Below are 25,442 nucleotides of genomic sequence, written 5' to 3'. Positions count from 1 at the left end.
TTTCTGCCTTCTATGTAAAATTGACATAAACTCGAGCAAACAAAGCTCAAAAGGCTCCATCCTGAAGCTACGTACACACATACGACAACGATCGTTCGTTGTCAACGACGAACGAACTTTTAATTAATGAAAGAACGACCTGAGTAAAGTTCGTTTTAAAAGGTGTGTAACGATCAGATCGTTAGAAGGAACGTTACATCACGTAAAGCAACTATTGGGCCTGCGCATAAAAATGAAAAGTTCCATGGAGAAATAGCGAAATGCGCATGTCAAGCCTAATACGAACGATCGTTTCCAACAATCTACTACTTTTGCAAACGATCGTCGTTGGGAAAAATCCGCCAAGCTAGATCATTCGTTTTGAACGATCTAGCTCATCCGTCGTTAGACTTCATGGTCGTAGGTTGCTTTTTTTCAAACGATCGTCGTTTGAAAGGATCGGGGAACAATCGTTTCAAACGGCTATAGTCGCATGTGTGTACGCACCTTAAGGCCAAAAGCAGAGAAGTGATAATTATCGCCAACTATTCAATTGAGAATCACAAATTAGAGATACATTCTGAGGTAATTACCACACTTTTACCGCAAGAGATAATTTAGGCCTCTTTTCCACAAACTATTTCTAGGCAGTGAAATGCCTCTCAAACTCTCACAACTGCTCGCTGTTGCCTGGTAACTGCTCACTGCTGCCTGGTAACTGCTCACTGCTGCCTGGTAACTGCTTGCTTAGCACACAGCTCAACAGTTCGTGGAAAAGAGGCCTGAGGGAGAGAAAAGACAATAGTGAATTTAAAAATGGAGATATTTTGGTCAGTATTTATCACTACCTAAATTACCTCATGTGGTAACCCATATTGAATACAGCCCAATCTGTTCATAGTATTCAAACCCTGCGAGCTCTTGTACGACATGGAAGGTGGTTAAATTGGATGTGTGTATGCACCCTTAGGCCTGGAACCCACTAAAAATTGCAAAGCGCTATCGCAATCGCTAGCGTTTTTATTCAGAGTTTTGTAAGCGATTTCATGAGCGTTTTCCAGCGCTGGGAGAGATTTTAAAAAGTGTAAGCTTTTTGCCAGCGATTGTGTAGTGATTTGCGATTTTAATTGCAAACTGCAACACACACAATTGCTCACTACCAGTTCAGGCAATTTCCTACCTCTATCTGGCCAGCAGGGGCCAGTCAGCCAATCAGGTGCACGGTCATACACCCTTTGCCTGCCATACCGATCTAGCAGGATCTGCATAAATTAGCATTCAGGTGGGAGGCTTGGTTGGACGTAATCGATGATTACATCTTTTACAAGGTCCCACCTGAATGCTAATTTATGCAGATCCTGCTAGATCGGTATGGCAGGCAAAGGGTGTATGACCGTGCACCTGATTGGCTGACTGGCACCTGCTGGCCAGATAGAGGTAGGAAATTGCCTGAACTGGTAGTGAGCAATTGTGTATGTTGCAGTTTGCATTCAGTTTGGAGGTGATGGGGGTGAAGTCCCTGGAGGTGAGAGAGCCAGGGCTTGCCCACATTTCCCTCTGGGTATCGCATGATGGTACGGGGGCCCCAGCAAGTGAGAAAGGCTGGGGCCCCCGGCTGTCATGCGAACCAGTGTTTGTGATTTTAAATTTTTGTTTTTGCGATTTTAATTCTGATTGGTCCTTTCAATGTATCAGAATTTTATTACAGCTTGCAATCGCACTCAAATCGCTATGTGTAGCGATTCATGAGCGATCTGCCAGCGCTTCCATGCATTATATTGAAGCGCCTGCGATTGCGATTTTGCTAATCGCTACTTTGGAATTTGTTACATTTATTTACATTGGCAGAGCGTTTAAGGAAAGCGTTAGCGATTTAAAGCCATCCCTAAATGCTCAAAAAAATCGCTCTAGTGGGTTCCAGCCCTGTCTGAGAGCTCCAGGCTGGGGATACCGAACATCTCCCTTGTGTTACCACATACTGTAATCTTTGTTAATTGTCATTTATTGAGGTATTCACCTCACAAGTCGGTAATTTTACCTCACTAGTCGGTAATCTTACCTCACTAGTCGGTAATCTTACCTCACTAGTCGGTAATCTTACCTCACTAGTCGGTAATCTTACCTCACTAGTCGGTAATCTTACCTCACTAGTCGGTAATCTTACCTCACTAGTCGGTAATCTTACCTCACTAGTCGGTAATCTTACCTCACTAGTCGGTAATTTACAACACTGGTCAGTAATTCCAGTTTTCCATGCAGTAACAGCCTTAGTGAATTGACATTTCACAAAATGTTTGGTAAAATCAGCTGCTTTCTGCTCTACCGAATGTAGTCATTCTTAGCGAATTGAAGCCCAAGCTGCGTTAGGCAGCGGGACACGTGCGCCCCCCTCCTCCCCTGAGCGGTGGAGAAAGCTAGCAGCGTCAGCCCCTCTCACAGAGCTGCGTTTCCTGTTCTTCTGACTCAGGAAGCAAAACACTAGAGCGTGCAGAAGTGAAAGCAGATCCAGGAAGGACTGAGGAGGCCCTCAGATCAGATCCGCATTGTTCACACACACAGAGGCCTCAGCTGCTGTGCTGCCTAGGAGACACTAATAGCAGAACAGGAAAGGTGAGGCGGTACAAAGGGCGTTACAGGCGTGACCATCGCACAGATCAGATTGCAGGAAGAAAAGTATAAACTACAGGTGCAGCCAGGGGAAACTAGGCCCAGAGAAAAACTCCTAAACAAGAACATTTTTTATTCCTAGGCCTTCATCCTGCACACTGACTGAAGTGATAAAACCCAGCCGCCCGTCCTGAGCCGTAATCCGGTACTTAGCCGAGATCCAGGCCTGATCTGCCCAGCAGGAGGACACCTCTCCGATGGCCGGAGCCGGAGGAATACCGCCGCTGCCCTACGACGGGACGTGCGATGCTTGTGAACCAGACGAGGCCAAGGAAGCCGCCGTGGTGTGCAAAGAATGCGACCTCTCCTACTGCGAGGCCCACGCCGAGGAACACAGGCAGAAGTATGCCGATCACCGGGTCACCAACGCGTCAGAGATCCTCTCCGAGGAGGACACGACCCCTGTGGAGGAACCGCCGACCGAGCGCAAAAAGAGGGATGGTTCTGAGAAGAAGAACTGCGCTATTCACCAGCAGGAGCTGAGCCTCTACTGCAAGGAGGACTCAAAGATCATCTGCGTCTTGTGCGCCGTAACCGGTGACCACCGGCATCACCACCTGATCACGCTCAACGAGGCCTACCAGATGATGAAGGTACGTGGCGGAGAGTAAAGGGAGGGAAAGCAGCTACTATGGTTGGGGTGAGCCAGCGAGAAACCTCATAGGGAACAGTTCTTCCTGTATTAAGAAAAACATCCCCTGGGGGTACTTACCTCGGAAGGGGGAAGCCTCCGGATCCTATCGAGGCTTCCCTGTTCTCTGGTGTCCTGGCAATCTCCTGCTGCAGCCCCCCGAAGTGCGGCAAGGTCAATATTTACCTTCCGCGATCCTGTGCAGCTGCACTAGTCGCTCTTCCTTTGGGTTAAGGCAGAAACAGCCGAAGCCGATGGATCCGTTCTGCTGCGCAGGCGCCGAGTCCTTTTGCATGTGCGCAGTAGAGCGGATACGATCGGGCTCAGCTATTTCCGCCTAGCCTGAACGAAGAACCGCTACTGCGCCGGATCCCAGAGAGGTAAATAAATTAAGGCCTCTTTTCCACGAACTGTTGAGCTGTGTGTTCGGAAAGCAATTATCAGGGAGCAGTTACCAGGCCGCAGCAAGCAGTTGTGAGAGTTTGAGAGGCATTTCACTGCCTATAAACAGTTCGTGGAAAAGAGGCCTTGTCAGGCTTGTTGGGGGAGTATTCGAGGGAGCCAGCACTGGATTCCCTGCTGCTACAGGGATGGGAAAGCCTTTTGGGACCCTGAGACTTCCCCCTCCCGAGGTGAGTACCCCCAGGGGGTGTTTCTTTAATGCAGAGTCTCTTTAATCACAGCAACATCTACAACTTAAAAGCCTTCTAATTGGCCAAATAGTGTGGGCTTGTTATTACTACAACCTGAAACCTAGATGTTCGAGAGGGGGCCGTCCACTCAATCACGTTAGCCGAATTTCTCTATGGACTTTTCTTGCTAGGTCACCTAAAGTTTAGGTCTTAAACCATACTGACTCCAAGAAAGCTAAGTTGTCATGACTGAACTCTTTCTATCAACAATGTGGTTGTTTTCCGTTAGCCGGGCGCATACACTAGGTGGCGATAAAACTCCACCAGAGTTACATCTTTCCCTACTATCCATGGCGGCCTGGAGGGGTAATAGTAATTAACCACCCTGGCGTTCTATTAAGATCGCCAGGGCAGCTGCATGAGGGTTTTTTTTAAATAAAAAAAAAAATATTTCATGCAGCCAACTGAAAGTTGGCTGCATGAAAGCCCACTAGATGGCGCTCCGGAGGCGTTCTTCTGATCGCCTCCGGCGCCCAGAATAAACAAGGAAGGCCGCAATGAGCGGCCTTCCTTGTTTTGCTTAGATCGTCGCCATAGCGACGAGCGGAGTGACGTCATGGACGTCAGCCGACGTCCTGACGTCTGCCGCCTCCGATCCAGCCCTTAGCGCTGGCCGGAACTATTTGTTCCGGCTGCGCAGGGCTCAGGCGGCTGGGGGGACCCTCTTTCGCCGCTGCTCGCGGCGGATCGCCGCAGAGCGGCGGCGATCGGGCAGCACACGCGGCTGGCAAAGTGCCGGCTGCGTGTGCTGCTCTTTATTTCATGTAAATCGGCCCAGCAGGGCCTGAGCGGCACCCTCTGGCGGTAATGGACGAGCTGAGCTCGTCCATACCGCTAAGGTGGTTAACGCCACCTAGTGGATGCGCCAGGCTAACGAAAAAGTACCGAGAAGAATATGGAGGCTGGCATCCTGTCTTTTTGGCATTAGTAATGTCTGAATCACACCAGAAACAAGCAGGCAGCTAGTCCAGTCAGATTTTTGTTACCAGGCAGCAGTGAGCAGTTACCAGGCAGCAGTGAGCAGTTACCAGGCAGCAGTGAGCAGTTACCAGGCAGCAGTGAGCAGTTGTGAGAGTTTGAGAGGCATTTCACTGCTTATCAACAGTCCGTGGAAAAGAGGCCTTAGACACCAGCGATGACATCTGATTATCAAATATTTTATTTATTTATTTTTTTATCTACAATTGTGGGACTAATTTAAATTCCTGAAAGCTAGCGATTAATCAGCTGTCAGCTTGGGTAATTAATCAAACTCTTCACTTCCAGAATACTTTGGCTCTGTTTATTTCATCTTCCACTTCTGAATCTTGATTACCCTGGGGAAAGATCTGGTTGGAGCAATGGTGCACACACACATCCAATATTGATTGGACAATTTTACCACCGCCAAGCAGTAGGAGGGCCAACAGATACAGAATACTATGAACAGAATGGGCTCTATTCACAAAGAGCCAAATTTTCTGCAAAATTTTACCGCTATATTTCCGCCAGCGGTAAACTCCGCATTTTTTCCACATTCACTAATATTTTCTGCATGTTTTCCGCATGCGGGAAAAAGATGCGGAAACAGCCATTATTCATGCTGGAATCATGCGGTAAAAAGGTCGCATGAAAAAGTGTTTAACTTTTTTTTTTTAAAGTCCAGCAAGCACAGCCCTTAGGGCTCGTTTCCACTATCGCGAATCCGCATGCGTCCAACGCATGCGGATTCGCACATGTAATGTAAGTGGATGGGCCTGTTTCCACTCTTGCGTTGGTGATGTGCGTTTTTTGGAGCGGTGAAAAAACGCACAAAAGAGCCAACGAATTCGCCTGAGAGTGGAATGCATGCGAATCGCATGCAATGTATTTAATAGGGAAATCGCATGCGTTTTCCCCATGCGTTTTTTGCCGCGAATTCGCATGCGAATTCGCATAGGTACTGATGTAAATTCACACAGGCAGTGACATGGTTAAAATCGCATGTGCCCTCACCTATGCGAATTCGCATGCGAATTCGCTGCAAAAACGCATGCGGAATCGCATCCGCATGCGATTTCGTTAGCGGTGGAATCCAGGCGATTCCGCACCGCAATAGTGGAAACGAGCCCTTAAGCCTCCACACTTCAATAAAGTCAATGGAATGCGGAATATTTCACCTACTATTTGTAGGTGATAAAAAATCGGTAAATAACAACGAAATGATGCGCCTGAACATTTTTGAGAATTGATCTTTTATTGCGGAAAATACCGACTTTTGCGGAAATTTTTCCGCATGAATTCCGCACTTTTACCACACTTTTTCCGCATGCGGAAAAAACATGCGGAACACTTTGAGAATTTCAATGTGGCTGTGTTTTGGTCGGTAACTTCCCGCATGTACTTTACCGCATGCGGGAAGTCTTTGAGAATAGAGCCCAATGTGTAGGTAGGCTGGCATGTTGCATGGAAGTGCTAAAAAAGGCCAATGTAAATTTTATGCAACTTGGAAATGGACCAATCAGCTGTAGCTGCCGCTGGATTGAATTGGTCCGTTTCCAAGCTGAATATACAGCTCTGAAGGATTACACATTTAATTGGCCATCCTCAGGTGCAGCTGATGCCCAAACCAGTCAATCAGAATACATGCTTACTAGCAGAAGACATCTTAGGCCTCTTTTCCACGGACTGTTTAGCTGTGTGGCAGTTGCCAGGCAGCAGCAGGCAGTTGCCAGGCAGCAGCAGGCAGTTGCCAGGCAGCAGCCAGGCAGCAGCAAGCAGTTGTGAGAGTTTGAGAGGCATTTCACTGCCTAGAAACAGTTCGTGGAAAAAGAGGCCTTATTGATCTCTAGATGCCATGCTTCAGGGCTGGAACTCACCAGAGCGTTTTTTTTTTTTGTTTTTGTTTTTTTTTTTGTTTTGTTTTTAGGGTACTTCCGTTAGCCGGGCGCATTCGGCAGGTGGTGCTAATTACTATTCCCCCTCCAGGCCGCCATGGATAGTAGGGAAAGCTGTAAAGCTGGCCATACACTAGGCCGATTCCCCGATCGGCAGCAGACCGACACTGGGATCGAATCTGCTGTCACATCGTTCACGCTACACGCTAAATTTCGATCTATTTCGTCCCGAAATAGATCGATCGCTCCGTGCGGGAGATTACCGTCGATCGCCCGCGGGTAGGGAGCGCGCCGCTAGCGGCTGTCAAGTGTCCGACGACCGACGCAATAGAGTGGCAATACATTACCTGCTCTGCCGGCGCGACTCCCCCGGTCACCGCTGCTCCGTCTCTGGTCTGGTCTCCGGGCCCGGCATGCTTCACTTCTTCTAGCCCGGCAGGAAGTTTAAACAGTAGAGGGCTCTACTCAGGAAGAAGTAAAGCATGGCGGAGACTATACCAGAGCGGAGAAGACAGCGGAGACCTGGGGACTGGAGTTGCGCCGGCGGAGCAGGTAATGTATGCGGGGGGGGGGGGGGGGGGGAGCGGCGGCACCACCACCACAGATTGAACGGTTTCAGGCTGAAATCGGTTCACAATCTGTTTGCAGTAAAGGTGGCCATACGATCCCTCTCTGATCAGATTCCATCAGAGAGGGATCTATCTGTTGGTCGAATCTGATGGCAAATCGACCAGTGTAAGGCCACCTTTACTCTGGTGGAGTTTTGTCGCCACCTGCTGGATGCGCCCGGCTAACGGATAAGTACCGTTTTTAGCGTTTAGGCCCCATTCACATCTAAAATCACAAAACGCTAGCGGTTACCACTAGCGTTTTGCGGGATTGATTCTTCTGTGACTAACACGGAAAAATCACTGGACACTGTAGTGTTTTGCCACCAAAACGCTGCAGGTAACGCGCTTGCGATTATCGCTAATCACAAAACGCCCGCGATTGCGGCAGTGAGAACACTGCCATAGCAAACCATGTGCTAAGCGGTTTTAAAAACCGCTAGCGGTTTGTGCGTGATTCCCGCTCAGATGTGAATGGAGCCTAATGGAGGTTTCCAAACTGCTAGTGATTTCCCTAAGGGCCCTTTTCCACTAGTGGCGTTTGCGATGCTGAATCGCAAAAACGCAAACCGCTAGCGATTTTACAATCGCTACGGTTTGCTTTTTAACATGGGAATCGCGGTAGGTCATTTCCACTACCGCGATTCGTTTTTGCGGGGAACGCGAACGCGCGGCGGAGCGATAATTGCCGCGATTTTGCTATGCAGTGCATAGCATAGCAAAATCGCGGCCGCAAACGTCGGGGGAATCGCCGGTTTTGCGATTCAGCAATCGCTAGCGTTCAGCGTGAACGCTAGCGATTGCAGGTGGAAAAGGGCCCTAAACGCTCAGCTAATGTTAATGGATGGGCCAAATTCCACTGGAGCGATTGCGATAACCAAAATCGCAAACGCAGGACATGCAGCATTTTTGAGCGTTAGCGTTTCTGCAATGTAAAGTATCGGGATGGTCGGAAATACCAATTTCCGATTCCGCGGTAAATCCGCATTCCGCCATTGCCAATTACCGATTCCGCTTTCTGCTACCAATTTCCGCATCCCAATGCGGAATTTCCGCCGGAAATCGTGGAAATTCCGCCCGACTTTAACATCGATTTTCTCAAAAACTATAAAGTTTTTTTTTTTTGAAAACTTTTTTTTTTTTTTTTTTTGCATCTTGTTCACAAGATTCTGTTTAATAAACCCTGAAAATTTGGTGTTTCTAGGACTTACGGGGGCTTTGCTATTAACCGCTAAAGTCGGCGGATTTTTACTGTACTGTAAATGCAGAAAATAGGCAGATGCAGATTTTCTGCATTTTACATTACAATAAAAATCCGCTGACTTTAGAAGTTAATAGCAAAGCCCCCGTAAGTCCTAGAAACACCAAATGTTCAGGGTTTATTAAACAGAATCTTGTAAATAAGATGCAAAAAAGTTTTCAAAAAGACCTTGTAGTTTTTGAGAAAATCGATGTTAAAGTCGGGCGGAATTTCCGGCGGAAATTTCCGCGATTTCCGGCGGAAATCCACCTACCGCACTTGCATTACCGATTTCCGCATTCCGATGCGGAAATGCAATTTCCGATCGGAATTTCGGAAATTGCATTTCCGCGGAATCCGAATGAGCATCCCTAGTAAAGTATATAAACGCTGACGTAATCGCTCATGATTCACTATACAGAGCGATTTGCTAGCGGTTTTAAAGTACTGTACACTGTAAAAAAAAAAAAAATTAATTGAAAGGACCAATCAGAATTAAAATCGCCAATCGCAAATCGCTACACAATCGCTGGTAAAAGATTACACTTTTTAAAATTGCTAGAAAATGCTCATGAAATCGCTTACAAAATGCTCATTAAAAACGCTTGCGATTAGCGATATCGCTTTGTAGTGGGTTCCTCCAGGCCTCACGTTTGCTCCACTTATCTTTGGATAAAACCCTCCCACCCTTTCTGATTGCTGACCCATATCGGGACTATTTCATCCATTCTTCTAGCCATGGCCGGCGCTACCATAGAGGCAAAGGGGGCAATTGCTCCAGTGCCCCATAGCCTGTGGGGGCCCCCAAGGTATGTGCTCCCTCACCTCCAGCTATGGTGACCCATGAGAGCGGGGATGCTGTGTGTACACTCCATATAGGAAAAGGAGGAAGTGAATAATGTGAACACCAAAAATGCTATTTAGGGGACATATTATGGACCACAAGCGTCATGAGGGGGGGCGGGGAGTGCGTCCCGGACCAGATGGGGTGACCCCGGCAGCCCTGAGCGCTGAGGGGGGCGCTGTAATGGACTGGGAGTCAGCCGCGGGGAGGGCAGCCCGACCTTTCTCTCCCCGGGCCGCCCTCCATGCTCCCCCCCCCCCCCCCCCTCCGACTGCAGAGTGAGCGCAGGGAAGCGCTGTAAATAGTCAGAACTCACCTCTCTGGTTCCAATCGCCACTCACTCGCCGCCGGTCTCCTCCTCCTCTTGCATAAACGCTGATACACACGCTGCTTCCTGTTTAGCAGGAAGCAGCGTGTGTATCGACGTCTATGCAGAGGAGGAGACCAGCAGCGAGTGAGTGGCGATTGGAACCAGGAAGCAGCGTGTGTATCAGGTCAGCGTCTATGCAAGAGGAGGAGGAGACCGGCGGCGAGTGAGTGGCGATTGGAACCAGGGAGGTGAGTTCTGACTATTTACAGTGCTTCCCTGCCCTCACTCTGCAGTCGGAGGGGGGAGCACAGAGGGTGGCCCGGGTAGAGAAAGGTCGGGCTGCCCTCCCCGCAGCTGACTCCCCCCTCCATTATGGAGGGAGTGGAGGTATGTACCTACCTAACTACCCTACACTGGGGGCAGCTACCTAATCTAACCTATACTTGGGGGCAGCTACCTAATCTAACCTATACTGGGGGGCACCTACCTACCTAACCTATACTGGGGGGCACCTACCTATCTAACCTATACTGGGGGGGGGGGGGGCAGCTACCTATCTAACCTATACTGGGGGGGCAGCTACCTATCTAACCTATACTGGGGGGCACCTACCTACCTAACCTATACTGGGGGGCACCTACCTATCTAACCTATACGGGGGGGGGGGCAGCTACCTATCTAACCTATACTGGGGGCAGCTACCTAATCTAACCTATACTGGGGGGGGGGGGGGCAGCTACCTATCTAACCTATACTGGGGGGGGGGGCAGCTACCTATCTAACCTATACTGGGGGCAGCTACCTATCTAACCTATACTGGGGGCAGCTACCTATCTAACCTATACTGGGGGCAGCTACCTAATCTAACCTATACTGGGGGCAGCTACCTATCTAACCTATACTGGGGGCAGCTACCTAATCTAACCTATACTGGGGGGCAGCTACCTATCTAACCTATACTGGGGGGCACCTACCTATCTAACCTATACTGGGGGGGGGGGGGCAGCTACCTATCTAACCTATACTGGGGGAGGGGCAGCTACCGATCTAACCTATACTGGGGGCAGCTACCTAATCTAACCTATACTGGGGGGGGCAGCTACCTATCTAACCTGTACTGGGGGGCAGCTACCTATCTAACCTATACTGGGGGGCAGCTACCTATCTAACCTGTACTGGAGGCACCTACCTAATCTAACCTATACTGGGGGCAGCTACCTAATCTAACCTATACTGGCGGGGCAGCTACCTAATCTAACCTATACTGGGGGGGGGGGGGCAGCTACCTATCTAACCTATACTGGGAGGCAGCTACCTATCTAACCTATACTGGGGGGCAGCTACTAATCTAACATATACTGGGGGGCAGCTACTAATCTAACCTATACTGGGGGGCACCTACCTATCTAACCTATACTGGGGGCACCTACTTATCTAACCTGTATTGGGGGCACCTACCTACCTATCTAGCTTATACTGGTGGCAACTATACTGGCTACCTATATTGGAGGCACCTACCTATCTAACCTATGCTGGGGGCGACTATTCTGGCTACCTATATTAGCCCACTGCCTTATTGTTACATTAGTTAGCCCCGCCCATGTGATGTCATGGCCACACCCATTCTTTGCCACAGCGCGCTTCACTTTTTTTTGTGGGGGGGGGGGGGGGGCTGTCGGCAAATTATCCGCTAATAGTTTATAGATCCTACTCGGCAAACTACAGCTGCCTTCTCATTCTCAATCAATATGAACAATAGCACAGATCTATATATCAGTCCTGAAAGAGGGACCAGTGAGGAAGAGAGAGGGATACAGAGGTATTTGGCCATCAGAGAGGGACTGTCCCTCCGAAAAGCAACAGGTGGAAGTCGGAAGCTATGAAAAGGTTTCCCACTTACCTCAGTAGTTAGAAGATTCTGAGTTAGGTCCAGTGCACACCGAGCGGTTTCTGGAGCGATCCGCCGGCCGCATCCGCCTGGAAAAACGCTTGGCTAATGTATTGCAATGGGATGGTGCACACCGGCAGTTTGAGGTTTTTGCCAAGCCGCAAACGCGCCTCCTGCTGCGCGTTTGCGGTTTTCTAAAAAACCTCAAACCGCCGGTGTGCACCATCCCATTGCAATACAATAGCCAAGCGTTTTCACTGGCTGATGCGGCCGGCGGATCGCATACAAAATCCGCTCGGTGTGCACCCGCCCAAATATCGGCTCTCTGCTCCGAAAACCGCTAGCGTTTTGACGATCTGCTAGCGGTTTTGGTGTGCGCTGGGCCTTATCCAGATCCACTGAGGCCCAGCGCACACCAAAAACCTCTAGCAGGTGCGCAAAACGCTAGAGGTTGGAGAAGCCGATTTTCAGAGCGATTCTAGGCATATTTAGGCCCCATTCATATCTGAGCATTTTGCCGGCGGTTTCAGCAAAACGCTAAAGCGCTATCGCTTTTTAAAGCACTGGTGCCATAATACCCTATGGGCCCGTTCTCACTTGGGCGATTTGCGTTAATCGCCGGCAATTAACGCAAATTCCCAAATGCAAATTTCTATCCTGCACCATTTTCAGGCGATTTCCCGGCGATCGCATTTAGTACTATAGAAGCGCTAAACGTGATCGTGAAAAAAATCACCAAGTGTGAATGGCGATATTTTTTTTTTCTCCCCCCCGCATAAATCGCCAGAGCAAAATGCTATCAAAAGCGCTAGCGTTTTCCAAGTGTGAATGGGCCCTTATAGAGGTTTTCTAAACATGCCTAGCGTTTTTGGAGTGTTTTTGTGTAGCAGATTTCATATATTGTTACAGTAAAGCTGTTACTGAGCAGCTAATGTAACAATAACGCCTGGAAAGCCGCTCTGATCTAGCGTTTCTCAGAGCTGTTTTCCACTTTCCTGTACTTGAACATTGAGGCAGAAACGCCTCAGAAACCTAAAAAATGCTGCAGCCCCCGAGTTTGCGTTTGTGGAAAAACGAACCGCTCTGCTGTGCACCAGCCCATTCGCTTTCATTAGCCAAGCGGTTTTCAAACCGCTAGCATTTTAAAAAACGGTCCAGAACCGCTCCGGTGTGCACAGTGGCATAGCTAAGGAGCTGTGGGCCCCGATGCAAGTTTTACAATGGGGCCCCCAAGCACTCTATACATAACAATTGTTACGGCGCAACAAAACCTGCCAATGGCAACTACAGGGTCAGAGGTACAAGAAGGGGATGGGGAGCAGTTTGTTAATGATTACTACTATTCAAAGTATCTATAGAAGTGATTATTATGAGCACAGGACCAATAGAGAGGTAATACTGTAGTTGAGGAGATCCCTTCGGGGCCCCTCTGGTCCAGGGGGAACCTCTGCAACCCCTATTGCTACGCCCCTGGGTGTGCACCAGCCCTTACTTTCTCATTTTCTGGCCACACTCCCGAGCCATGAACAAGGGCATCCAGACTGGGCATGCCCAGTAGAATGAAGCGCTGCTTTCATCTGGGCATGTGCAGACCTCACTCGCACATGCTCAGTCCGGATGCCCTCGTCCATAGACGACAATGCAGCCAAAAGAAACCTATTCAGTACATTCTGAAGAGTGATGTGACTCTGCTATGCTGTACAGCTCTGTGGAGGATGAAAGCGCTGTATAAATGTATTATAATAATAACAGTAATTGTAGCACCTCGCGAGGGTGTCGCTTTCCTGTAAATAATAATAATAATAATGCTAATAATACTGATCTGACTATAATACAGGCTGAATCACACACTCAGAGCATCGCAGTGAGGGAAATTATTATGATAAAAGGATCAGAACGCTGGAGGCTTCATTTACTTGGCCTAAAATACAGCAGGTGACAGAAGCCGCCCAGCTAACCTGAGCTGGAGTTTTTAAAGTGAACCTGAACCCTGTATGTATTTAGAGAGTTTAGCCTGTCTAACCTCCCCCCCCACCCTCTTTTTTTTTTTTCTTCTGTGACTAATCACAAGTGTAATTTGATTTCTCAGCGATGTCAGCTTGGGAATCTGCTCTGCCACAGTAGAGCAGCTAATTTGTAAACACGGGATGTTAACCCTATATCTGCTTCCATGAAAGCAGGAAGTAGACACACTGCAGTTTTATTGCAGGATCTGTATCAGCTGTAACAAAGAAATGCTTTTTCTTTAAAGCTTATTATGCTGTTGCTTATCTTTTAGAGCAGATAGGAAGTTCTGAGTTCCGGTGCGCTTTAGCCTGGGAACACACACAGCAGAAACGCTAGTGTTTTGCGGAAAACGCAGCGTTTTTGCCGCTAATGGAAGTCAATGGGTCACATAAAAAAATGCATATAAAAAATACATAAGCGTTTTTGATGCGTTTTCAAGCATGCATTTTTTAAAACCGCTGGTTTTGTTGCATAGTTTTTCAAAAACGCACATAATGAAAGTCAATGGTAACGCAATGGTATGAGGTTTTTCATGCGTTTTTTTTTTTTTTTATGTTTTTTTTTGTTTGTTTGTTTTTTTTCTGATATTTTTCCGCTTCCTGTTGTCTTCCTAGTGATTTGCATAAAACACAATTGAATAACATGGAAAACGCATGTTTTGTATATGCGAACTGCAAACGCATAAAAACGCCCGCAAAATGCTAGAAAAACGCATATGTGGGAAAAAAGTTACCGCAGACGCACATGACAGAAAACTCGCCCTTTCACGCACAGCCATGTGTGCAGCCAGCCTCAAAGAGCCTGCTATTAGGTGCGCAAAGCTTGCGATACACACTTAGGTCATATCAGTGGTGTGTCTGCTATCATAATCTGAAGATCGGCGTTTAGGGCCCTTTTCCCAGTGTGCAGGTTGTGTTGTGATACAATCGCAATGCCACAATTGCTGAAACTTCGCGCCGTGCGTTAGACGTGCGGTATGATTGTACAGTGAGGCATATCGGTATGCTTCACTGCCACTGTAAACACGTGTTACCCGGCTAACATTCAGCATGCCATGTGTTACTACGCTGGAACCCGCCGTACTGAATGTAAAAGCGCCATAGAAATGGCATTGGCATTGCATGTCGTTGCAACATAACGATATTGTCCATTGCAATACAAAGGACTATCGCCCGGGGCCCGCTGGAGAGTATTTGCCTGTGACTTGCGCTTTTGAGGAATCACTGGTGACTGCCAAAGCGCTAGGCGAATTAAAGCCAATGGCCGCGATTCCACGACTGCGATTCCTTTTTTCCCGCAATCACTAAAGCATTTTTGGAGTAATTTTATTCAGGGATTGCAGGGCACCAAATTGCATTCCCTGAAATTGCTGTTTTTAGCAGCAAAATCGCTCTGAAAAAAAAACCTCTAGCATATTCTAGAGCAACTAGGGACCTTAGCCCGTTTAAAAACGGCTCTAGTCATCACCGCCACAGGCCAGCGCGTATGCGCACACTCAGCCGGCCCCCTGGAATGTCCTGCTCCTGTCCCAGGCTGTCCATGCTGCGCACATGCGCAATAGAAAAAAACACAAGGACACTGAAGCAGGGGTACCTGCGGTTTTATTATATAGGATTTGTGATTATTTTTTTTTGGGGGGGGGGGGGGTGGGTAGGTTTCCAGCCCTAAGGCCTCTTTTCCACAAACTGTTGAGCTGTGTGCTCAGAAAGCGGTTACCAGGCAGCAGGGGGCGGTTACCACCAGGTAGCAGGGGGCGGTTACCACCAGGTAGCAGGGGGCGGTTACCACCAGGCAGCAGGGGGCGGTTACCACCAGGCAGCAGGGGGCGGTTACCACCAGGCAGCAGGGGGCGGTTACCACCAGGCAGCAGGGGGCGGTTACCACGAGGCAGCAGGGGGCGGTTACCACCAGGCAGCAGGGGGCGGTTACCACCAGGCAGCAGGGGGCGGTTACCACCAGGCAGCAGGGGGTGGTTACCACCAGGCAGCAGGGGGCGGTTACCACCAGGCAGCAGGGGGCGGTTACCACCAGGCAGCAGGGGGCGGTTACCACCAGGCAGCAGGGGGCGGTTACCACCAGGCAGCAGGGGGCGGTTACCACCAGGCAGCAGGGGGCGGTTACCACCAGGCAGCAGGGGGCGGTTACCACCAGGCAGCAGGGAGCGGTTACCACCAGGCAGCAGGGAGCAGTTGCCAGGCAGCAGCAAGCGGTTACCAGGCAGCAGTGAGCAGTTGTGAGTTTGAGAGGCATTTCACTGCCTATCACAGTCCATGGAAAAGAGGCCTAAAGCCAGCCATACATCTAGCAATGATGGGCAGATTCCACCAAGATACAGATCTCACTCTGATCCAATCTGATAAGAGAGAGATCTGTCGGCTGGTCATACACTGCAGGACGATTTGTCAGAATCCGCCGCCTCACCGCTGCCCCCCTGTGTATAAATGGGCCGCCTGTGTGGGCATTTATACATTACTTGTCTTGTGTTGTCCACTGCGCAGTGCCCATCCACCTTCCGCTTCACACGCCGCCGCTGGTTGTGACATCACACATGGGCTACGCGCTATACGCTGGGGGGCGTGTCAGGCTATGGAAGAGGAGGAAGCGGAAGACGGATGGGCACCGCATGGTGGGCGGCACAGGTCAGGTAATGTATAAATGCACACGGGAGGCACACTCGGGGGAACAGTGCCGGGGGTTTTGTCACCTTCGTCACTCATCCCGATATCGCTTGCCGTTACAGGTGCGCACCTGATCGACCATTATGGCCCGACATCTTGCAGTATGTCCCATCTATTCATGCCACCAATTTCGGCCTGAAATTGGTGGCACAGTTTGTCATCCGATTCGATAATAATTATATAATCGGATGATCGATCGGCCGCCAAGTCGAGGGATGTATGGCTACCTTTAGGCCGCATTCAAAGTGGGACGTTACATTGTAATGCTGTGTGACATTGGGCATACCTCTCAACATTTTAAAATAAGAAACCGGGACACCGGCCACACCCCTAACCACACCCCCAACACACACCCTAGTCACGCCTACCATAGTTTTTTGAAGATTTTTTTTTTTTATTAATATATATGCCCTTATTTTTTTTTTAATAAATATTCCCTCATACACCCTGCCCGTGGGTGGGGAGGAGGGTGAGGATGGGTGCCACTGCAAAAAAAAAAAAATGATCGAGGCGCCAGCCGCGCCTAAGTGGGATGCGGCCATAGCATTACTACCTCCCTCCCTCCCTTGAGATCTGCCCCCCTGTGTCCCCCGTTAGCAGAGTGCACAGCGAGCGGAGCGGGCTGTCATCTTACCTGCGTCCATGCACGCGTACCGTGTCTTTATCCAGCTTCCTGTGACGTCACAGGAAGCAGAGTGAAACCGGACATCGGTACGCGTACATGGACGCAGGTAAGATGACAGCCCGCTCCACTCGCTGCGCACTCTGCTAACGGGGTCACAGGGAGGCATACTGTGCAGTCACATGACACACCTCACACCCCTATTCCTTCTCACGTCCCCTGGTCCATATTGTGCAGTCACATGACACACATCACACCCCTATTACTTCTCACGTCCCCTGGTCCATATTGTGCAGTCACATGACACACATCACACCCCTATTACGCCTCACGTCCCCTGGTCCATATTGTGCAGTCACATGACACACCTCACACCCCTATTCCTTCTCACGTCCCCTGGTCCATATTGTGCAGTCACATGACACACATCACACCCCTATTACTTCTCACGTCCCCTGGTCCATATTGTGCAGTCACATGACACACATCACACCCCTATTACGCCTCACGTCCCCTGGTCCATATTGTGCAGTCACATGACACACATCACACCCCTATTACTTCTCACGTCCCCTGGTCCATATTGTGCAGTCACATGACACGCATCACACCCCTATTCCTTCTCACGTCCCCCGGTCCATATTGTGCAGTCACATGACACACATCACACCCCTCATGTCCCCTGGTCCATACTGTGCAGTCACATGACATACATCACACCCCTATTCCTTCTCACATTCCCCAGTCCATACTGTGCAGTCACATGACACACATCACACCCCTATTACTTCTCACGTCCCCTGGTCCATACTGTGCAGTCACATGACACACATCACACCCCTATTCCTTCTCACATTCCCCAGTCCATACTGTGCAGTCACATGACACACATCACACCCCTATTACTTCTCACGTCCCCTGGTCCATATTGTGCAGTCACATGACACACATCACACCCCTATTACGTCTCACGTCCCCTGGTCCATATTGTGCAGTCACATGACACACCTCACACCCCTATTACTTCTCACGTCCCCTGGTCCATATTGTGCAGTCACATGACACACATCACACCCCTATTCCTTCTCACGTCCCCTGGTCCGTATTGTGCAGTCACATGACACACATCACACCCCTATTCCTTCTCACGTCCCCTGGTCCGTATTGTGCAGTCACATGACACACATCACACCCCTATTCCTTCTCACGTCCCCTGGTCCATATTGTGCAGTCACATGACACACATCACACCCCTATTACTTCTCACGTCCCCTGGTTTATACTGTGCAGTCACATGACACACATCACACCCCTATTACTGCTCACGTCCCCTGGTCCATATTGTGCAGTCACATGACACACATCACACCCCTATTACGCCTCACGTCCCCTGGTCCATATTGTGCAGTCACATGACACACATTACACCCCTATTCCTTCTCACGTCCCCTGGTCCATATTGTGCAGTCACATGACACACATCACACCCCTATTACGCCTCACGTCCCCTGGTCCATACTGTGCAGTCACATGACACACATCACACCACTATTACTTCTCACGTCCCCTGGTCCATTTTGTGCAGTCACATGACACACATCACACCCCTATTACTTCTCACGTCCCCTGGTCCATATTGTGCAGTCACATGACACCTCACACCCCTATTACTTCTCACGTCCCCTGGTCCATATTGTGCAGTCACATGACACACATCACACCCCTATTCCTTCTCACGTCCCCTGGTCCGTATTGTGCAGTCACATGACACACATCACACCCCTATTCCTTCTCACGTCCCCTGGTCCGTATTGTGCAGTCACATGACACACATCACACCCCTATTCCTTCTCACGTCCCCTGGTCCATATTGTGCAGTCACATGACACACCTCACACCCCTATTACTCCTCACGTCCCCTGGTCCATATTGTGCAGTCACATGACACACATCACACCCTTATTGCTTCTCACGTCCTCCTCACGTGCAGTCACATGACACACATCACACCCCTCATGTCCCCTGGTCCATACTGTGCAGTCATATGACATACATCACACCCCTATTACTCCTCACGTCCCCTGGTCCATATTGTGCAGTCACATGACACACATCACACCCCTATTACTTCTCACATTCCCCAGTCCATACTGTGCAGTCACATGACACACATCACACCCCTCATGTCCCCTGGTCCATACTGTGCAGTCACATGACATACATCACACCCCTATTCCTTCTCACATTCCCCAGTCCATACTGTGCAGTCACATGACACACATCACACCCCTATTACTTCTCACGTCCCCTGGTCCATACTGTGCAGTCACATGACACACATCACACCCCTATTCCTTCTCACGTCCCCTGGTCCATATTGTGCAGTCACATGACACACATCACACCCCTATTCCTTCTCACGTCCCCTGGTCCATATTGTGCAGTCACATGACACACATCACACCCCTATTACTTCTCACGTCCCCTGGTCCATATTGTGCAGTCACATGACACATATCGCACCCCTATTACTTCTCACGTCCCCTGGTCCATATTGTGCAGTCACATGACACACATCACACCCCTATTACTTCTCACATTCCCCAGTCCATACTGTACAGTCACATGACACACATCACACCCCTATTACTTCTCACGTCCCCTGGTCCATACTGTGCAGTCACATGACACACCTCACACCCCTATTCCTTCTCACGTCCCCTGGTCCATACTGTGCAGTCACATGACACACATCACACCACTATTACTTCTCACGTCCCCTGGTCCGTATTGTGCAGTCACATGACACACATCACACCCCTATTACGCCTCACGTCCCCTGGTCCATATTGTGCAGTCACATGACACACATCACACCCCTATTACTTCTCACGTCCCCTGGTCCATATTGTGCACACACATGACACACCTCACACCCCTATTACTTCTCACGTCCCCTGGTTTATACTGTGCAGTCACATGACACACATCACACCCCTATTACTTCTCACGTCCCCTGGTCCATATTGTGCAGTCACATGACACACCTCACACCCCTATTACTTCTCACGTCCCCTGGTCCATACTGTGCAGTCACATGACACACATCACACCCCTATTACTTCTCACGTCCCCTGGTCCATACTGTGCAGTCACATGACACACATCACACCCCTATTGCTTCTCACGTCCCCTGGTCCATATTGTGCAGTCACATGACACACATCACACCCCTATTACTTCTCACGTCCCCTGGTCCATATTGTGCAGTCACATGACACACATCACACCCCTATTACGCCTCACGTCCCCTGGTCCATATTGTGCAGTCACATGACACACATCACACGCCTATTACTTCTCACGTCCCCTGGTCCATATTGTGCAGTCACATGACACACATCACACCCCTATTACTTCTCACGTCCCCTGGTCCATATTGTGCAGTCACATGACACACATCACACCCCTATTACGCCTCACGTCCCCTGGTCCATATTGTGCAGTCACATGACACACATCACACCCCTATTACAGTCTGTTTTGAACCTCGTGTCCTCTAGATTGTAAGCTTGAAAGGGCAGAGCTCTCTCGCCCTTTTATCTCCTGGATTTTGTTATACATTTTATTTTTGTTACTTTTGTCACTGTAATTACCAATTCTGTACAGGGTTGCTAACTCATCCCTTTAAATACTGACACATCTAGTTTAAGGCCCGTTCACACTGCACGCGTTTTGGAAACGCGTGCAGGAGGCCGATACGCATGACATCAGACAGTGCACTGTCTGATGTTCACACTGCATGCGTTCCGGACCTGTGCGGTCCGGGAAAGCATGCTGCACGCAGATTTTGACAAAACGCGTGGCTGTCCCATTCACTTTTCAGTGATGGGATCAGCCACGCAACGCACACAAACGCGGATGGCCATGCGTTCGTACGCGTTGCGGTCCGCACGCGTTCCGCACGCATGGCCATCCGCATTTGTGATCTGAACAGGCCCTTATACAGGTTCTGGGGCTTCTCAAAGATAATCAGTGCCTAAACTGAATCTTACCAGCCTTAAGACATGTATAATTCATAAGCGTACGTATTTAAAGGCATGATTTGGCAACACTGATTCTGTATACCACTGATTGTGTAATGTACCCTATGTTTGTTTCTTACTTTTGTACAGCGCCACGGAATATGTTGGAGCTTTATAAGTTAATAATGTGTAGCTAGAAAAGCTAATATTTTATGGTAAATGCCTTATAAATGTAACCAAATGTGTCAGCGCTGACCTTTGCCCTCTCCCTATAGAACCGAAAGCCGATTGACCTGAAGGAGGCCATGGGAGACATGATCGAGAAGCTGAAGATCAAGTGTGCCAACCCCAAAGTAAGTGTTTGTGTGTTATTCCCATGCGGCCTCACCCGTGCCCCCGGCCTATTCCCCCACCACCACAACCGGCCTTTCCTGTACCCCTGCCTGCCCCCCCCCCCCTAAACACACACACTGGCCTCTCCCGTACCCCCCTGCCTAAATCCCCGCTCCATGTGGGCCTCTCCCTTGCCCCCCGCCCCTCTTTACTGCCCCTGTGCAGCCCCAGCTGCTGCCCTCCCTGCATGTTTTGCTGGCTGCCTGGAAAACTCTCGTACAGTCTGGACACCATTCAAGAGGCCCCTTCTCCCCTTCTCTCCATCTCTGTGTGTGTTTCCTTAGTGATATTGCAGGATTCAGCGCAGAATCTTTAATTACATCACCAGGGAACGGCACCAAGTTATAATCCGGATGATACCACTTACTGGCTAACTTAATGGAAACCTAAAGCAAAAAATCAAAAAGTTTGGGTAGGCAGAAACGCTAGCATTGCGGAAAACGGGAAAATGCAGCGAAAACCCACATAATGCAAGCAGGGGAGGACTGGGACCTTTTGGCCTGGAGGGAAAACACAAACTAGAGGCCCGTTTTCACCACAGCCCAAGCCCAAATGGCAACACACATGTACCCACGTGCTATATGCCAGTAGTCACATGGGAAATACAGTAAGAACACTTGAGGGACAACGGCTGGGGTTTCCGTCACATTCAGAATTTATCATCAGAATTCACCTGCAAGCAGCCCTTTTGGAGTCTAAGGATTGTCTGCAAGCAGCCCTTCTGGAGTTTAATGACTGTCAAAAACTTTTCAACTTAGACAATACCTTATGTAGCTGTGCACATGCAGTCATTTTAACAATGATGAGAGACTAGACAGATTTTTTTCCCATGGACCCTGCAGGCAAGCTTCTGCTCTGCACAATGCTGTGTATATTTACCAGCTTGCCTGCCCTCTAATTGCTCTGAAATTGGACGTTTATTTCTCTCAGCCAGCCTCAAAACATGAAACCAGGCACTGTACCAGCCCTAAATCATTAAATGAGAGGCAGCCTGGGGGGAAATCTCCCGATTTCCCCAATGGTCAGTCCTCCCATGAATGCAAGTCAATGGGCTGCATGAAAAAAAAGTTATGCCACATGAAAATGTTTGCATTCTGCAATGTGCGTTTTTGAAAATGCAGAACTTAGGCCCCGTTCAGACTGCAGAACGCGCACCGCAACGCATGCGGACCGCAACGCGTACGAATGCACGCCATCCGCGTTCGTATGCATTGCGTGGCTGATCCCATCACTGAAAAGTGAATGGGACAGCCACGCGTTTTTACAAAAAATGCGTGCAGCATGCGTTCCCGGACCGCACAGGTCCGGAACGCATGCAGTGTGAACATCAGACAGTGCACTGCATGCAATGTCTGATGTCGTGCGCGTCGGCCACCTGCACGAGTTTCCAAAACGCGGCTGGAAACGCGTGCAGTGTGAACGGGGCCTAACGGAATATTTTTTTTCCAAAACGAAAAACGCACATAACAAATGTCAATGGTAACGCAGAAGTATTGCGTTTTTGTGTGTGTGTGTGTTTGTTTTTTTGCTTTTTTTTTTTAATGCATTTTTTTTTCTTAAAGTTTGTTGTTTTTTTTTCGCTTCCTGTTGATTTCCTTGTGATTAGCATAAAACTCATATGAACAACACATGCAAAAAGGCATATGCAATTCTTATGTGCGAAACGCAAATGCATTAAAACACAAGAAAAACACCTATGCAAATGCGCTTAAAATGGTCAAAAGCGTATGCAGCAAAGCACTACCTTTCCCGCACTGCCTAGTCTGTTCCTACCCTTTAACTTACGTGGGGCTTCTACCAGCCCCCTGCAGCCCCCCTCTGCCTGCGCCGGGACAGGCCGATCCTCCGGGCCCCCGACGCAGCGACTAAGTTTTGTTTTCAGAGACTGAGCCAGTGGATGGCCGCTGCACCTGCATGACGCTGACCGCGCTCGTCCTCGATCACGCTGCTGTCGCCGGGAACGTCCTGTGCATGCACTGGTTTCCTTTAAAAGAAAAAGCGTAAGCTTTTTGCTAATCAGCATTCTTTAGACTCTGTTCCTGTGAGCTGACAAGATGTTATTAGACAACACAGCTCATATACATCTCACATCAAAAGGAGATACATAAATTGTTTTGCAAAAATAGTGACATCCAGATGCCTTAATTACAACTGAGTTACAGATTGCCCTGCAAGCTCATGGTGACCCAGAACTCCCGGTGTCAGGTGGAAGGCTGCGGGTGTCGGGGTGGAAGGCTGCGGGTGTCGGGGAGGAAGGCTGCGGGTGTCGGGGAGGAAGGCTGCGGGTGTCAGGAGGCAGCATCCCGGTATTTTGTACTTTCACACCTGTCAGATGTTCCTCTCCTCCTTTTATTTATGATGTAATGCTGAGATGATATTCCTGAGTCCTGCGGCGTCACAGCACAGTTATTGCTGCGGTGTGCGCTGAGCTTCCAAGAGAGGGTGGAGGTCACCAATTAATGATGGACCCTCTGCAGCCCTCCATGGATTGGGGCCCTCGGGTCTTTCAGCTGGATCCATCTGAAAATGGCGCCTGCAAATAATGGCGCATGGTGTTGCCGCTAATCTGTTTGCCGCTTATCGCTATTTAACGTTAAAGCCTTATTGTTATTTAACGTTAAAGCCTTATTGTTAATTAGCGTTAACACACAGAACCCTCTCTGTACCTATCCCTAACCCCTAAACCCCCCTGGTGGTGCCTAACCCTAACACCCCCCTGGTGGTGCCTAACCCTAACACCCCCCTGGTGGTGCCTAACCCTAAGACCCTCCTGGTGGTGCCTAACCCTAAGACCCCTCTGGTGGTGCCTAACCCTAAGACCCCCCTGGTGGTGCCTAACCCTAAGACCCCCCTGGTGGTGCCTAACCCTAAGACCCCCCTGGTGGTGCCTAACCCTAAGACCCCCCTGATGGAGCCTAATCCTAACCACCCCCCTGGTGGTGCCTAACCCTAACCACCCCCCTGGTGGTGCCTAACCCTAAGACCCCCCTGGTGGTGCCTAACCCTAACCACCCCCTGGTGGTGCCTAACCCTAAGACCCCCCTGATGGTGCCTAACCCTAAGACTCCCCCCCCCCAGTGGTGCCTAACCCTAACCTTGACGGTGTTACATTAAATCCATTCACCATTTTGCAGTTAAACAACTTCTGCAGTTTGGCTTATGTAGGGCGCTATTGATAAATAACGTTACTGTGGGCAATAACGTCTGCTGTTTGGCAAATGAATAGCACTATTGATAAATAACGTTAGTGTGTGCCACTATTGATAAATAACGTTAGTGTGTGCCACTATTGATAAATAACGTTAGTGTGTGCCAGTATTGATAAATAACGTTAGTGTGTGCCACTATTGATAAATAACGTTAGTGTGTGCCGTTTTTCTTCTTTTTTCCCTGTGCGCCATTATTATGCAGTACTAACGATAAATAGCGATAAGCGTATCTTTTTAATGCGGCGCCATTTATATGCATAGGCACTGTGCGCCATTATTCACTGATCCGCTTTCAGCTTGCTGTAATTTCCCTGGAAGGAGCGGAATGGAAGAAGCTCGATCAATTGATTTCATTGTGTGGGAATTTCTCCCCAGAGCTGATAATAGTTATTTTGCAGTTCTTGTGCTGTAAAGTGCTTCGCTCTGCATGAAGCCTCCTGTTCTTCAGACATTACGTGACCTGAACGTGTTTATCATGTTGTTTCTTAGAGGACACCTGAAGTGAGAGTAATATGGAGGCTGCCATAGTTATTTACGTTTTTTTAGCAATGCACATTGCCTGGCAGCCCTGCTGATCCTCTGCCTCTAATACTTTTAGCCATAGCCCCTGAACAAGCATGCAGCAGATCAGGTATGATGGCTGAAGTGGAACTGGATTAGCCGCATGCTTGTTTCAGGTGTGATTCAGACACTACTGCAGCCAAATATATTAGCAGGGCCGCCAGGCAATACATCTAACAAAGTGCATGACCAACACCCCGACAAACCGTTGACACGGCAAGTATTTTCTGCAC

General features: G+C 49.2%; 1 protein-coding gene across 1 annotated transcript; it reads left to right on the top strand.

Annotated features, from left to right (window-relative positions):
* Window positions 1-2,436: 2,436 nt before the first annotated feature.
* On the top strand, window positions 2,437-21,399 carry LOC137543878 (tripartite motif-containing protein 44-like; the record flags this gene model as incomplete). Its single annotated transcript, XM_068264950.1, has 3 exons — window positions 2,437-2,589; window positions 2,729-3,239; window positions 21,322-21,399. Coding segments are annotated over exons 2-3 (474 nt in total), but the record flags the coding sequence as incomplete, so codon positions are not given.
* Between the last annotated feature and the right edge of the window lie 4,043 nt (window positions 21,400-25,442).

Source organism: Hyperolius riggenbachi, unplaced genomic scaffold (assembly GCF_040937935.1).
Source record: "Hyperolius riggenbachi isolate aHypRig1 unplaced genomic scaffold, aHypRig1.pri scaffold_288, whole genome shotgun sequence".
Classification (NCBI taxonomy): Eukaryota; Metazoa; Chordata; class Amphibia; order Anura; family Hyperoliidae; genus Hyperolius; species Hyperolius riggenbachi.
The sequence above is the reverse complement of the archived record's forward strand: the minus strand, read 5'-3'. Positions and strand labels throughout refer to the sequence as shown.